General features: G+C 38.4%; 1 protein-coding gene across 9 annotated transcripts in view; it reads right to left on the reverse strand.

The window, feature by feature from the left end:
* The window catches only part of Map7d2 (MAP7 domain containing 2), a 102,033-nt gene that overhangs the window by 35,603 nt on the left and 50,047 nt on the right, over positions 1-16,383 (reverse strand). For 6 of the 9 annotated variants that reach the window (XM_087902510.1, XM_087902509.1, XM_048440710.3 and 3 more), the window contains exons 4-8: positions 14,289-14,400; positions 13,397-13,495; positions 11,228-11,338; positions 3,644-3,774; positions 2,335-2,459 (exon numbers count right to left, since the gene is read on the reverse strand). In XM_087902510.1, coding sequence (XP_087758636.1) covers positions 2,335-2,459; positions 3,644-3,774; positions 11,228-11,338; positions 13,397-13,495; positions 14,289-14,400 — 578 coding nt within the window. The remainder of the gene's footprint in view (positions 1-2,334; positions 2,460-3,643; positions 3,775-11,227; positions 11,339-13,396; positions 13,496-14,288; positions 14,401-16,383) is intronic. The other 3 variants (XM_048440712.3, XM_048440711.3, XM_087902511.1) reach the window with 1 other exon arrangement.

A 16,383-nucleotide genomic window follows, 5' to 3' on the forward strand; every position in this document is an offset into this window, starting at 1 on the left:
CCCTTGTGGTTGTGCATAGTTGTGACCAATGTTTTTTTATTACTATATAGTTTGGCTGAATTTTCGTAAATTATTTAAGCTTGTTGCACATAAGTTCCTATGATTCTCTAGATCAGTCTATAACCATTGTGATTCATCCACTAATTTTCACCCAGTGGGAAATCTATATTTCTTGGCATTTGATTTTTATTTATTTGGAGAGAGGGGTTTCAGTAATGTAGACTATGTTCATGCTGGCCTAGAATTTATGTGATTTCTTATGTCCCAGCTACCCAAATATTATGATTATAGATGTGTATAGACATGTACCACCAAAACATCAAGCTTTTTAGTACTGGGGGCATTTTGGGCTGAGGTAGAAACCTAGTACAATGGAAACACAATCTATAAGGGTCGCCCTTGTTAAGACTCCTACTAATGGGGGATATGGAGCCTGAACTGGCCATCTCCTCTAACCAGACAGGCTTTCAGCAGTAGGACTGGGTCATCAAACCAGCTGCAAAACCTTCAACCTACTATTTGTCCTGCCTGCAAGATGTGCTGAGGTAAAGATGGTGCAAAACTTGTAGGTGTGGCCAACCAATAATGTGTACAACTGAGACCCATGCCATGAGAGGGAGCCTGTACCTAACACTGCCTGGATGGCCAGGAACTGGAGGCTGGATGGCTCAAGACCTAGGATAGAACCAAATATAACTGGTTAAAAAAAAAGTAAATGAAATGATTCCTAATGATATTCTACTATTAATTGTAGACCAATTTTCATCAGTGAGTCTTTATCCAACAACTGCTGGGAGCAGATGCGGAGACCTATAGCCAAATATTAGGTTGAGGGAACTTGGAGAATCCCATGCAAGAGAAAAGATTGTAGGAACCAGAGGGGTTAAGGACAGCAGAACAAGACCCACAGAATTGACTAAGTAGGGCGCATAGGGGCTCACAGAGACTGAACCAACAATCAGGGAGCCTGTATATGTCTGGCCTAGATCCTCTGCATATGTTATAATTGTGTAGCTTGGTGTTTTTATGGGACTACTAACAGTGGGAATAGGGCTGTCTCTGGCTCTTTTGCCTGCTTTTGGGATCCTTTTCCTCCTACTGGGCTGCCTTATCCAGCCCTGATACAAGGGATGTGCTTAGTCTCATTGTGACTTATTATGTCATGCATGTTTGCTTTTCTGATCTCCAGCTTGAACCCCAATATCTGTCTGTGGATTTTTATTATTCATACTACATTAATCATTCTTAATAAGAAGTTCTGAAATCTGAAATGATCCACGTTCCAATGCTTTTTGAACATCATACCATTACTCAAAATTTTCAGAGTCAGGCGGTAGTGGCGCACGCCTTTAATCCCAGCACTGGGAGGTGGAAGCAGGTGGATGACTTTAAGGCCAGCCTGGTCTACAGAGCAAGTTCCAGGGCAGGCTCTAAAATGCTACACAGAGAAACCCTGTCTTGAAAAAAAAATGTTTCAGATTTCAAATAGTCAGATCAGGGATGCTTAACCAATGAAATCTAACCAAGCTTTCCCAAATCTAAGTAACTGAAATGTGAAGCATCCCTAGTTCCAAGCAGTCCTAATGGACCAAGACAGACCTATAGTGAGGACCTGTTTTACAACAAGAAATAAAGACAGTTCCATCCTCAAAGAAGCTTTGCAGAAGAACACTAACTGAACATAAAATGTTGATACAATGCAAATGAACTTCAGATTAACAAGTCTCTACCTGAGGCCTGACCCCTCACTTCATACAAGTCTCCATTCAGATGCTACACTGAGGGACATATGCTCAAAGTACATTATATACTTGCACATAGATCTTCTAGAACCCTGCATAGAAAAATATCTGAGTAAACTCATCTTCAGAACAAAATTGCTAACCATCAGTAATATGTTAAAGAGACAGATAGTGAGACAGTTAGATGAGGAGGAAAGGAGATGATAAGCAAGTGCCTATGCACAATGCAGTCACTTCAATCTAGAGTTAGAAATGGTACAATTAAAAGAGAAAGGAAAATGCCAGGGGAAATAAAGAAGAGAAAAATGGAATTGAAGGTCCTAAAGAGAAGATACTAATATATCACCTTGGCAAATATGCTTGATAATATATATGTTACCAAGCAATAAACTTATAAATGGTTCATCATTTATCCAGAAGATACATTAAGTGTATAGACATATACTCCAAAGTCAGGCATTTGTCCTGCTCACCCATTCCTGTTGGACATGCTTTTGTCAGAGCAGAAACAACAATGTTGGATGGAACCAAACTAAACTAAACTAAACTGACTGTCAACCATCAGAGTTCTGGCAAGGGAAGATATGCTTACTTAGATTTCACAGGAGAAGATGACCTCTTAGGAATGTCTTCAGGAGGCTCACATCTTCTCAGTGGGGACCCAAGACCCCCAGTGGAAACAGAAGTTGTCACTCGTCCCTTCTTCACTTTCTCCATCTATAGGGGACAAAGAATATGATAGCCACAGCCCATGACTAATACTGCTTCTACAAGTTGAAAAACTACCTCAGATGGAAGTGATACAGTTTTTTTTTTCCAGTGGGATCAATATAAAGGTCTAATGTTCATGTGACATGAATCTTTATAGATTCATGAGATCATTGCATTTAAGTCATCAAGTTGGAATGATTTTTTTTGCTCAATATAGAGATCCTTTGCCCTACACTTTGTTATAGTACCAAGAAATAACAACATGACCATATTAAGGCCCTAAACATAAAAGAACTGGAAAGGGTACAAAAACATACACTTTTAGCTCAGAGGCCTCTGGGCCCTAAGTCTGAAGTATATGGTATTTTCAGCATTAGAGACTTACTTCCCACCTCTTGGAGGGCAACCACGGGCAACAACAATAGTCTATAATGTTCTGGGAGTCTCTTGGACAGCCCTGATTAACAACTACTCAAAAGAGAGCTTCTCATACCTGCATATATATATATATATATATATATATATGCGTGTGTGTTAATATGAATATATGTATATATATATATTCATGCACATAAATATACATACACACATATATGTGTTTAACAACAACTAATGAAAAGAGAGGCCATGAATTTGAAAGAGAGCAAGAAATATATGGGAAGGCTTGGAGGGAGGAAAGGAAAGGCAGAAATGATGTAATTACAATCTCAAAAAATAAAATAATTTAAAACATTAAGTTCAAATAAATATAAAATATACAGTTCTTACAAAACTTTACCAGAAGAAGGTGATTTTAATATCTAAGATGACAGTTTGTAAACTCTGAGGCATACATAGTATAATGTAGAGTGCAAAACACACATTTCTTAGTAGAAGGGAATGGGTTCCTGCTTAACAGTCATTTTACTGACAATATCCATATGATATAAAAATATTCAAAGGCTATTGTGAGTGAAGGTTGACCTAGACTCTCAGTTTGAGTTGTATACAGAAGCAAGAATGCTAGAACCAGAGCCTTAAAGAATATAGGAAAATTTTCCAAAGTTTGATTAAAAAAACATAAACAAATATATCCCTTGAACATTCCCTGAAGACTGACAGAAACATAGACCCCAGGTCAATAATAGAAACAATTACACTGTCAGACAAATTACAGTACAGAAAAGAGTGAGAGTGGCATTTAAACCTACCTGAGATAGCTCTGCTCCTGCCATAGCTCCCTTTCCAGCATCTTCCACGCCAGATGAAGATGTACCCTTCTTCCTCTCAGTGGTCCGGGTTGGAGAGGACTTGTATGAGGATTTGAGAGGGCTTCCAAGAGCTACAAGAGGACAGGCATGAAATACTAGAGAGTTACAGCATAATAGCCAGAAAATACAGGAAACACAGATGGAAAAGGCAGGAGAATCCGAGATTGAAAAGAATATATTCTATAAGAATATAATATGTAATCCACATTTTTGAAATATGCTTTTTCTACTGTATACAGAATAGATCTCATCTTAAATAAGATTCCCAAGATTCAAGAGTCAAATTTATTTGAGGGGTTAAAAGTGCACTTTGGAGTTAAGCAGACTTTACACTGCTATCTAATAGCTGGATTACTTTGGGAAGGCTACTTAATGTCTCTAAACTCAATTACCTTACACAGGAAGAACACAGAAGCCCTGATTATTGTCTTTGTAAGTCTGCTTACAAGACTGCACTTTGGCCAGTATCTGGGAGCTTAGATTTTAGGAAGGTTTGTGTCATTCACTAGTGAGTGCTAAGAAACTGTTTGTACAAATAATACATTCTAAGTGTGTGAAATTTGGGTTTTTGCTTAGTAAAGGTGCCTACATGATTAGTTCCTAGTAAAATCCCAAGGTACTGAATCTTTAGAGTGCTTCCTTAGTTGGCAATACTTTACATGCATTGTTATATGAAGCATATCCTGTTTGACTGTTTTAGTAGAGCCTTGGAAACTTACATTTGTTTTCCTCTGTACTTATCATACATTCTTCCCTTTGCTACCCTGGTTGTGTATCTTACTACTGTAATAAATCATAGCCATAAGTTATGAGTCCTCAGAGTTTCAATGAATCATAAAACCTTGTTGTGCTTGGGGGCCCCAGAAGCAATTGACATCAGAGGTGGGAACTTCTATAATAACTCCAATTCACAAAAACAAAGTAAAAATAATGTTTGAAGTTGTTGGCTGTGGTGTGAAACAGTCAAGATGTTGTGAGGTAAAAGTTGCCTCTTGAATCACAGACTGAAATGAATTACTCCCACTATACTAAGCACTCTGGGGCTTATACTAAGCACTCTGTGAGAGGCTCTACAGTGGCAGGTCACATTGTGGGGTGTCTCTTGATAATGAATCTCCTGCTGCAAGTGCCCTGAAGTTCTTAGCTTCTTGTTTTCCATAGGAATCTATGAGCCCTCAAGAATGGCACTTCTTGTATGTGCTCTTAATGTCATAACACTGCCTGAGACCTGAAAGGTGGTGAGGTAAACTTCAACTTACTGGCCAGAACTGTGCTGGCGCCAGGTGAAAAATATTTAGAAGGAACAAGCAAGCAATCTGGCTAAGATATACCTTTAAGGTTAATGGGACTTGATTCTACTTCTAAGCCCGGATTACCTAAAGGTTGTAAGTAAGATCAATGCCACAGGCCTGCCTGCCTCATCCTGATGAGGATTCCCTGGTTAAAGACACCACTGCAAAGGGTCAAGGGTGTAGACTGTTCAGAAGACAGTGTTCAGATTTTACTGCTGTTCTTGGAAAGGCCCATTCCTAAGGTGGGTATCTGAACAATACCTGGGAATCTAAGGCTTTTTTTTTTTTTTTTTTTTTTTTGGTTTTTCGAGACAGGGTTTCTCTGTAGCTTTGGAGCCTGTCCTGGAACTAGCTCTTGTAGATTGTAGACCAGGCTGGCCTCGAACTCACAGAGATCCACCTGCCTCTGCCTCCCACGTGCTGGGATTAAAGGCATGCGCCACCACCGCCCGGCTGAATCTAAGGCTTTATGTCAAGGTTCCCACCATTAGCTGGTGAGTGGATGAATTATTGTGTCTTAACTTTATGTAAAAAAAAATCTGAATATCGACTTTCACTTCAAGAGTATACATACTGGGTAAGAAGTTCACATGATCAGAATCCTGTAACTCAGCATCAACAAGCTTCCATGGTCAGCAGTACATTCTTAACTTGTCTTAACTTACTGGTCTTAACTCCAGGAAACTCATCCTGAGTGACTATATTGGAGAGAATATAGAAGCTTGTGCTTGTCTTTTTTAGACTTTGTTCCTAGTTATTTTCTCCTTTGTGGATTTTTTGTATATCCTTTCATCATAATAAATAAAAGAGGTAAATTTACCTGTATGCTGAATTTTCTGAGCAAATCATCAAACCTGAGCTTAGTCTTAGGGATCCCTGAAACATTTCACCTCAAAAATGGGGGTACTTCCTACTTGCTAACAATTTGGGATTTGTTGTTGGGTAGAACTGACATACCATATAATTCCCCCATTTTATAAATGTCCAGTTCAGTGATTATTTAGTATATTTACAATTATAACCATAACTCCAAATCATTTTAAGACTCACAAATAAAACCTTTTACTCATTAAACAGTCACTAACCTTTCTTTCCTCCCCTACTCCTTGTGAAACATTGATTTACTTTCTGTCTCTATGGATTTCTCTATTTCAGATATTTTACATAAGAAGAATCATAAGTTATGGTATTTTGTGGCTGCTTTCTTTTACTTAGAATAGTTTCAAACTTCATCTATCAGCATTCCTTTCCTTCCTTCCTTTGTTTTTGAGACAGGATTTCTCTGTGTAACAGTAGTCTTGGCTGTCCTAGAACTCACTCTAAAAACCAAGCGGGCATCGAACTCACAGAGAGCCGCCTGTCTCTGCCTTCCAAGTACTGGGATTAAAGGTGTACACCACCTATTGCCCAGCCTCCTTTTCTATTTAAAGCTGAATAATATTCTACTTTACATATATACTTCATTTTGCTTATTTATTCAAGCTGTTTCCACTTGTGGCTACTGTAAATAATGCTGCTACTGATTTTGAAATGATTTTAATTTTTCTGGCTCTATATCTAAGAGCAGAATTGCCAAATCAAATACTAACCACTTAAGAGGTTTTATACCCAGACATAGTGACATACACTAGCAATCTAAACGCTTAGGAGATGGAGGCAGAAGGATCAGGCGTTCAAGGCCAGTTTAAGCTACATAGTGAGTTTGAGAGCAGTCTGGACTACATGAGATTTTTGTCCCCCACTGTCCCCCCCAAGAGCAAACAAAAAGAATAGACCCTATGTAACTTGATGCCATTTTCACCAAATCCACTGTATCTTGGGATTGGAGACTAGATTGGACCTTATGTGGACATTGTGCTGCTTATATGCAAATAAAGATAATGCTTACATTAAATCTTGGCATCATGATTTAATTGTATTTGGTTAAGGAAGGCCAGTGTTTGCCAGACTTCAATGTGCAGGCTAGGAATGATCTCAGAGCCGCCTTTCTACAAAGTTTCCATTGCTGTTAAATTTTTAATTTTTTAAAAATATGTTTATTTTTGTCTATGGGTGTTTGGCTTAAATATAAGTCTGTGTACCACATACATGACAGGTGTCTGCAGAGGCCAGAAAAAAACATTGGATCTCTTGGAACTGGAGGGAAAAATGAGTGTGAGCCGCCATGTAGGTGTTGAAAACAGATTCTAAGTCCTCTGGAACAATAGCAAGTGTTTTTAACCATTGAGCCATTTCTCCAACCCCCACAATGCACTTTTGATCGCACTAAGCCATCACTGCTTGACAGCCTTTCAAAGCGCTTTTCTTCCTGTCGGCTTTGTGCCCTGTGGGGATCATGGTTCATGTTTTAAGTAGCAAGGCTCTAGACATTTTTTGAGCTCTTACTTTGTTCCAACCAGTGTGTTATATTATTTATACTATGATCTCATTTAATCCCAGTGATAATTTAATATTAAATTTTTGAAACATGATCTTGCTATGTTGCCCAGACTGGCTTTAAACTTATGATATTTTTACTTTGGCCTCCTGAGTAGCTGGCATTACAAACATTCACCACCATATATAGTTTTTATTACAACAAATATAAAACAAAAACTCCCATCTTATATATGAGCAATAATGAGGGGTAGAGCCAGCTGTGGTACTCCAGGGAGTAAGATCTATATGCTACTTTTCCAAACCATCTAAGAAAAGTCAACTAACCTCCACAGACCATCAAGTCGATTTTCTACCTCATTCACATACCACCAGTCAGTCATAAAATAGTTTACTCACCTATATATTAATCATCTTTAAAAGAAACAGCAACAGCAAAACATAGCCAGGCAGAAAATGCTATTAACCGTTGAAATAACTTCATAAAGCCAGCAAATGAGAAGCAAAAATTCAGGAATCCAAGTCTGATCAAAACTGTTTCAGGAATTTTCTTTGACTTCACAGCTTAGCTTCTTTTACCTGAGTCACTGGCCTGCTCAGAGGGCATATATATACTTCTGCTTCTGGCTAAAGAAGCCTGCGTGGGTATTAGCAGTCTCAAAACAAGAAAGGGTTCCGTGGAACTAGGGTGCATGCAATGAGCTGAAGGGCTGAATTAAATTAAATTTTTAAAAAGCAGAATTAAAATAAAAGAAAATAATGTTTAAACAAGATAGTGCATGTGACACTTAACATTTTGGCGGCAAAACAAATGTGGAAATAAAAATAATTCTAACAAAGGATGGCTTTGGAGTTTGTCCTAGTAAAATCAAACAAGTAAGATATAACTTAAGAGTTTAGGATAGTTCACTCACTCTTGTGGTATCAGAACTAATTTAACACTCGATTACAGTGACCTGAGCTATATGTAATAGTACACATCTATAATCACAGCATTTGGGGACTGGAGCAGGAGAATACTTAGCTATACAGTAAGGGTCTGTCTCAAAACCGAAACAAAGCAAAATAAACAAAAAACAACCACAGTGACCTGTACTAGTTGAAGAGAATTAACACCCCTTTCAAAAGATATATGGACTCACTAAGTACTCCCTAAGTACATCTAGCACTAGAAAAAGTAGGATTGTGCCTATGAAACAACAACAAGAACTCATTTTAGGCCTTCTTGGAGGCCTGCTCTTTTCTGAAAAGGAAACAGAGAGAAAGTGGATATCAGGGAGAGGGGAGGTCAGAGGGAGTTGGGAGGGGTGGAGGAAGGGAAAACTGAGGTCAAGTCAGGATGTATTGTATGAGAGAATATATTTTCAATAAAAATTTTAAAAAATTAAAAAAATTAAAAGAAATATTTTAAAAAACTGATTTAAAAAAGCATACAAAGTCGGGCATGGTGGCATATGCCTTTAATCCCAGTACTCAGGAGACACACAGGTGGACCTCTGAGTTTGAGGTCAGTCCAGTCTACAAAACGAGTTCCAGGACAGCCAGAACTACACAGAGAGACCCTGTCTCAAAAAATAAAACAAAACAAACAAACAAACAAAAAAATCGATTTTTAAAAATGAAAAGTGCCATCCTATAACAATATAAAAATAAATACTTTCCTATCTTTTAAAAATGATTTAAGGGCAAAATTACATAAACAGCACAAAAATAATAGTCAACCAATTATCAGTTAGGATTCATGATTCAAAATTCATAGGATGTGATGATTTACACCAAGCATTTGGGAATGGAGGTAGTAATATCAGGAGTTCAAGGTCAGTATGAAGTATAGAATGAGATCCTGCCTGAAAAATCTATGCAAAAACAACAACAAAAAACTCAAAAATAAAATAAAATCTAATAACTAAAATGTTTTGGTCTGGGGATATAATATATGACAATGGATATTGTTTGAATAGCTATTTAGTAAATGGTATGGAGATTAACATTTTCCAGTTTAGAATACAAAGCAGATAATAGTTGTCAACCATGATATAACATATTTATGTTTGCATGTTCATCAATGCAAAGAAATGAATGAGAAAATATGGAATATGCTCACTAAAGGAATAGCTATAGAGTTAAAAGTGTCAAGCATTTTCTTTTCAAACTCTTTCCTCCCTCCATGTGTCTAGTAGTTACCATGAATGAGTATCAGAAGTCAGCAGCATTATGACACTTATGACTCTGCTGCATACATCATTCCTCTGGAATGGAGGAACAGAGTCAATGCCAGTGAATGACAACCAGAAAGTCCCACTATCCTCTTCCAAGTCACAAACCTCTTCCTGATCATCTCTTAGCTAACCTGACAACCTCAATAGTCTTAGAGTACCCAACTTTCCTTCGCTTGTGCTTTAGAATATGCACACAAGAAGAGCCCTCTTTTTTTTTAACCTATGTTTAACAAAAGGCAAAAATTCAGGCCTCCAATGAATCTTCTGAGCCTCCATCAGAACACAGATGCTGTTACATCTTCTCAGGTTCTGAAAATAGTTATGTGTCCCTCTATATACACTGTCTCCCAAACCAAACACTACTTGAAAAGGCATCGTCCACATGGATTTCCCTTGGAAAGGAAAACATGAGATCTCCTGGGTAAACTGGGAGTGTGTGAGGTGAGGGGAGGGGATGGATGGGAACGTGAGGACTCAAGTTTGTCGAGTTGTGAGGTGGGACTGAAGGAGAGAGTAATGAAAGAGCTATCTTGATAGAGGGGGGTAAAATTGGGTTAGGGAGAAACCTGGTAACCAGGGAAACTCCCAAGAATCCACAAGGATGACCTCAGGTAAGACTCCTAACAAAAGTGGAGAAGGTGCCTGAACTGGCCATCTCCTGTAATCAGATTGGTGACTACCCTAATTGTCATCAGAGAACCTTCATCCAGTAACTGATGGAGGCAGATGCAGAGATCCACAGCCAAGCACTGGGCTGAGCTCCTGGAGTCCAGTTGAAAAGACAGAGGAGGGATTGTATGATCAATGGAGGGGGGATTCAAGATCAGGACAGGGATACCCACAAAGATAGCTGACCTGAGCTAGTGGGAGCTTACAGACAACAGCTAGGGAGCCTGCATGGGACCAATCTAGGCCCTCTGTATGTGGGTGACAGTTGTGTGGCTTCGTCTGTTTGTGGGGCCCCTAGCAGTGGAATCAAGATCTGTTTCTGGTGTATGAGTTTGCTTTTTTGAACCTATTCCCCATGCTGGAATGCCTCGCCCAGTCTTGATGCAGGGGAATAGCTTGGTACTGCTTAAACTTGATATGCCATGCTTTGCTGACTCCATGGGAGATCTGCCCCTTTCTGAATGGAGGAAGAGTGGATGGGGCAGGTAGATGGGAGGTAGGGAGAATATAAAATAAAAGAAAAAGAGCATTCTCATATTATTTCGGTACTTCTGTTTTCATTTATAAAATAGGCATGCCTACAAACCATGAATGACTTCAGAGTCCCATTTTTTCTATGTTATCAAGTCTCCCAGATAACTAACTAATCAATTCTGTTCTTTCTGGCTAATCAATTATATTATATCACTGACCCAGCAGGAGCTTAAAAAACAAAACAAAAAAACCTTCTCCATGCTCTGTGGAACAGGTTCTTACAGACTGGGAGAATATCAGTTCCAATCAATCAATAATGACCTTTCCTTATGGAACAATATCACTTTCCAAAGTCCTGTTAGTCAGACCCTAGAGATTAAGACAGTACTAATATTTGCAGAAGACTTGAGAGGAGGCTTTTGCAAAGGACACTGTCAAGACATTCACACCAGAAAGAAGCAAACTGGAGAGACAAGGTCTACCCATTCACTTGCCTCGGTCTGGGGAATAAGATATTGCCACGGTGGATGAAGACAGGCGTTTACTCATAGGAGGCTCCGTCTGCTTTGGCAAATTCATGGTTGATGTTGAAAGTTTGTCACATGCTGCAGAGAAATGCATTAAAGACGTTGGTTTTCATATCACTGTAGCCTGTGAAATCAAATCTCAAAGTGTCCTTCCTGTCCTCATCCACACATATTCAGTGGTGCTCCACTGTAGCATAGCACACTGCTTTCATTATCTTAATCTCTAAGTGTCCAGGCTACAGCAACCACTGGTTTGCAAATTCTTTACCATGTTTTTCTCGTTAAATCAAATGTTCAGACTCACTCAGACACTCAGCTAAAAATGATACTAATCTCACCTAGTGTTTTCTTGTGTTCACCAGGGACAACTATTCCTAGAAATAACTTGCACCTTGACTAAAACTGTATGTGATGAAACAGAATTATTTGAGGCTCAAATTGGAAAAAGAATGCAATCTGTAATGCAAGGAGTTGTGTTTAAAGTAGCACTAACTTCAGCAGTTGCTGATGTTCCTATTTTAAGAGAGAGCATCAAAATGGCTCTTCTGCAAATGCTTTAACAGTACAGTAAGGATATAAACTTCTGGCCCTAGATTTGGTGTTCTTATATTCCAGTCACTGTTTTAGATTGACTTCTAAATTAAATCATTACAACCAACAGAAAATTATTGACAGTGCATGTGAAACTATGTTAAAACCCAAGGCAAAAGTAAAACTATGCATGCATTGCTATTGAGGAAGCTAACTCCTAGTATTTTCAAAATTTAGCTTATATTTTCAAATGAGAGAATTCCTTGTATAGGGCAATTTCTTCTGACCAAGTGGCTATCTTAAATCATTTTAAGATAAAATCAAAATATAACATATTTTAATTGAGGATACATAAAATACTTATACTTGAAATGATGTTTTAAATTTTAACTCTTACTCTTTGATTTTTAATTACTTTAACTTTCCAGAAAAATAAGCAACTACTAAAAATTATAAAACCACGTATATAACTGTATACTTTTCCCCCTTTGTCTCAGGTTCTGATATGGCTTGGCATAGCACTAGTCTCCAGAAATTCAATATTATGGTCAGAGATGTTACTCAGTGGTGGAGTGCATGCTTAGAATAGGTAACAAAATGGGTTCCCTGGGGAAACAGGGAAGGGAGTGAGGGGAAGTTGGAGGCAATGTTATTGTGTTTAATATGGATTTGTCGATGGTTTAAATCTTTTAAAATACAGCATTAAAATATGATCTCATCTTGATATTTTTGGAATTTCCATAAATTATATGTCTGAGTCACACACCTCACCTTGTTACTAGCCTTAGATAGTACTACTCTGTTCTCACTTTTCCATGGGAGAGAACCAAATCTCAACCCATAAAGCAAAATCTGTGATACTGATACGACCAATAAGGATATTCTGTGTCAGAGAAAAGCCAAAAATAAAATATTTATTCCTACAACTAATATTCCTCTCTATATTGCTGGTAAATATCACATGCCTTCTATTTCTCATTTTCAGTTTATCATTCAAATGTGTAGGATTTCTAAAGTCATTACTAAATGCAAACTAAGTTTTTCTCTTAGTCTAAACCATAAGTATTTTCTATGTTTGTATCTGAAACAAAAAGCCTTTGGAAAGAGAGACAGAGTTAGACATAAAGCCAAGTTGTCTAACTATGTGGATTCCCTATGTTAGCACTGATAAATTCCCTACCACTACCTCTTGAACACCTCCTCAGAAATTTATCACATTAGCCAAGCTCAAATATTCTATTTAGAAATCTGTGTGATTTCTGGTTTTTCACCAGAAGTAATGAAAAGTGCCTTGTTACTTGATACCTAAAATAAGATGGTTAATGAAACTGTTAAATGTCTAAATGCACAAAAGTCAAATACTGATGAGTTTTTTTAAAGGCAGAAGTTAGTGAGCTGAGGATGAAATGTCTCCAGGACACTAAGATTTAAAGCATGCAGCTTTAAGAAAACATATGGGAATGCTGTTCACAGTTCTAGAGAAAAAGTCATGACAAGTCAGACTAAGAAATCAATTGTGAAAGTACTTGAGACAGACACAGTGATGGAGGAGGGTGATCAGAACAGTCATCACAAACACTATGGGATGGTGATGCTCGGGTATACCATTGGTGGGTTCGGCAGCAGCTGTAGTGGTCCCTGTGTCCGAAGGGAGGGTGCTGGCTGCTAAAGTTAGAGGAAGGGGTGGGGTATTTTCTGATTCACCTATGCAGAAAAAAAATCAGAGCAAAGAGAGGTAAAAAAAAGTTCCAATTTGTTGTCGCAATTTAGTTTCTAATAAAGAAATAAGAAAAGTAGAAAATTAGTTATTGCCTTCTCAAAAGGAAAAAAGAAATGGTATATTCACTGCCAAATAATTAAAAGGACAAGATGGCAAAGTCAGGATATGGTAATTTAAACATCTGCTCTCAAAAAGAGTTAGCACATAACTCCTACATAACAGAATACTGAATACCTGAAACACACTATGACACTGAAAAGAGGAAAAAGTCATCCTGATATTATCCATTTCGGCAGTTGAAAATTGAAAGATGATTATGAATTAGATAATGAAGTAAGTTGCTTTAAAATGAAAGAATAAAAAGCAACAAAAAAATCATAAGGAAGAAGGAAAAGGCTGACCCTTCTTAGAGAGTAACTGCTATACCTTTTTCAGTCACATTTAGGGCTGTGACTGTGTCTCCTGCCATTACCTCTCTCCTAAAATGAGATTATTTTTGGGCCTGCATGCTTAGTCCAGCTAGATTGTATTTGCTTTCTTTGCTTTTCTTTTGCTTTTCCCCCAAAGCCCGGTATTCATGCTTCAACTATCTGATAGCAAGAAGAATGACAGCTCCCTTTATGAGAAATGCATACACACACAAGAAACGTGGCAGTTTAAGCATCTGAAAAGGTGCCTGTAAAGCTGTGCATAGCATCTTCCAATTCTGCAGACATCTAGTCATGCCCATGATCTCCCCATAGGGGCCCTGCAATGCAGAGATAGCATTAAACTCACCATCACGTCCTCCAGGCCCTGAGGCCGATGATCCTGCCCATGAACACTTCTTCTTCAACTCTAGCTGCTGTGTACGCTCCAGGGACCGGCGCATCATTGCTTCCAAGCGTTCCTGCCCAAATCCCCAATGCAAAAAGCATAGAATATTAACAGAAAATAGTAACAATCACTCAGTTGTACTGCACTGATGCCTAGATGAATCACCAAATGGGTTTTTCTGTGCTCAGCATCCTAAACCCATGTATGTGTGCTTTCTTCACCACACCAATGCCTTTTGGTGGGTTGAGAGTAAACAATACAGCTAGGCTAGTGCTGGCTTCTCCAACCACAGACTGTGAACACTGCATCCTGTTTTGTCTCCTCCCCTCTCCTCCTTGGGGAGATGCTGTTGCTATGCCAGCTCCTGATTTGCGTATGAATAATGCTCAATAAGCAGTAACTCTTTCAAGCCTGTCTCAAATCTGGTTAAGAGAACTGAAATTTTGTCCCAGTAACAAATACAGCCTTTCAAATTGAAAACATGAGAAAAGTTTAAATTGAAGTATAATTTGAATTTTCAGTCCTTTATATAGCATTTGAGAACAGCACTTGCCTTTGAAACACATTTTATAAAGCCCCATTTTCATCTTTGAGCTCCTTTTCTACACTGTAATACTGTAATACTTTTCTGCTCATATTACTCTTAAGATAATACTGCAAAGTCCAAGATTTGACAAAGATACAGAAACTTCTAGCTACAAAATAAAACACCTAATGCCTTGCCACAGTTAGGTGTATGTGTATAGGTGGGGTGGTAGCAGGGACTAAGTAATTTTTAACGAGAAAATAAAAACAGATACCAAGCTTCTCTTTTAAAGTAGGATTTATCAAATTACCCATATTAACCAAAGTGTTAGTTTCATAAAGTTGTTCTTGACAGTGAAGCAAAGGTGTTCTAATTCTGCACCCCCACTACCTCGATGACAATGCAAATACCAGCTCCACTCCTTTCTTCTACTGGAGAAGCCCGAGGTAAGGCTGGTCATTACACTGCTCTAGGACTAGACTAACCCTCTATTGAACTACAAATGTGTAGCTAAGGTTTTTTTGTGTGGATTAATGAAAACAATCAAGAAAAATTATTTTAGCAAAACCTGAGTAATCATGACTTAAGCATCAGTGTTCTAGTTTGGGGTCAGGCACTCTCCAATCATGAGCGTGCATTTCTTGGATGTCTTATCCTGATGCTCTTGGGCCATTAAGTTCTGATGATGAACAGTGGTAGTCTTCCAGATAAAAGTTGGAACTTGGAAGAAACAGAACTTTACCACCAGATGAGTGAAACACAGCTGCCCAAGTCTGAGACTAAATAGTTTTTCATTACATGAATTTATTTATTATCTGGTCTTGATGTATCTGATTCATTACTGGTTTCACTTCAGAATAACTTTATTTGGTTCTGGCCATTCTTAAAGTCCTAGTATGGTATTAAGGGATACTGAGATCACCCACTTCTGTGCTGGGACACATAAGTTTATAAGAACAGTATTATTGTCATCATAGGAATATGAAACAGGAATGGGGTGCATGGGAGAGAGGAGCTGACAGACTTATGATCTTCGAAATACCAGAGCCAAGGGGTAAGACTCCTGCAACACTTTACAATAGGCTCAAGAAGCAAAATGGCCTATATCAAATGAATAACCTTTCCATTGAAGTGTTTTCTTGGTTGACAGAGACAGAACATGACTGAAAGAACTTAAATTCACCACTGAGGGAAAAACCAACATTCTAGAGCCAGGTGCTGAGCATTCAACAGCCCTCACTGAGATCTCCAAGAACCAGAGTTGACCACAGAAGGCTTCCTTTAGAGGACTTCCACAGGGCAGAGCAATCCTACCGCCCTAAAGATCACACATAAAAAAACACTAATTTTTGTATCAGCAGTATAACTAACCCTGATGTGGTTAACTGGTTATCCTATGTGTGGAAAGTTCCTAAGCTACTACACCTGGGTCTCCTGAGGCCCTGAGGGTGAGAGCAGGTGACAAAGGCAAGCTTCTGGTTTTTTGGGTTGCTACACAACCTTACAAAGCCCAGCTCTCAGTTTAGACCT

This window comes from Myodes glareolus, chromosome X (assembly GCF_982192425.1).
Source record: "Myodes glareolus chromosome X, mMyoGla1.1, whole genome shotgun sequence".
In the NCBI taxonomy this organism is placed as follows: Eukaryota; Metazoa; Chordata; class Mammalia; order Rodentia; family Cricetidae; genus Myodes; species Myodes glareolus.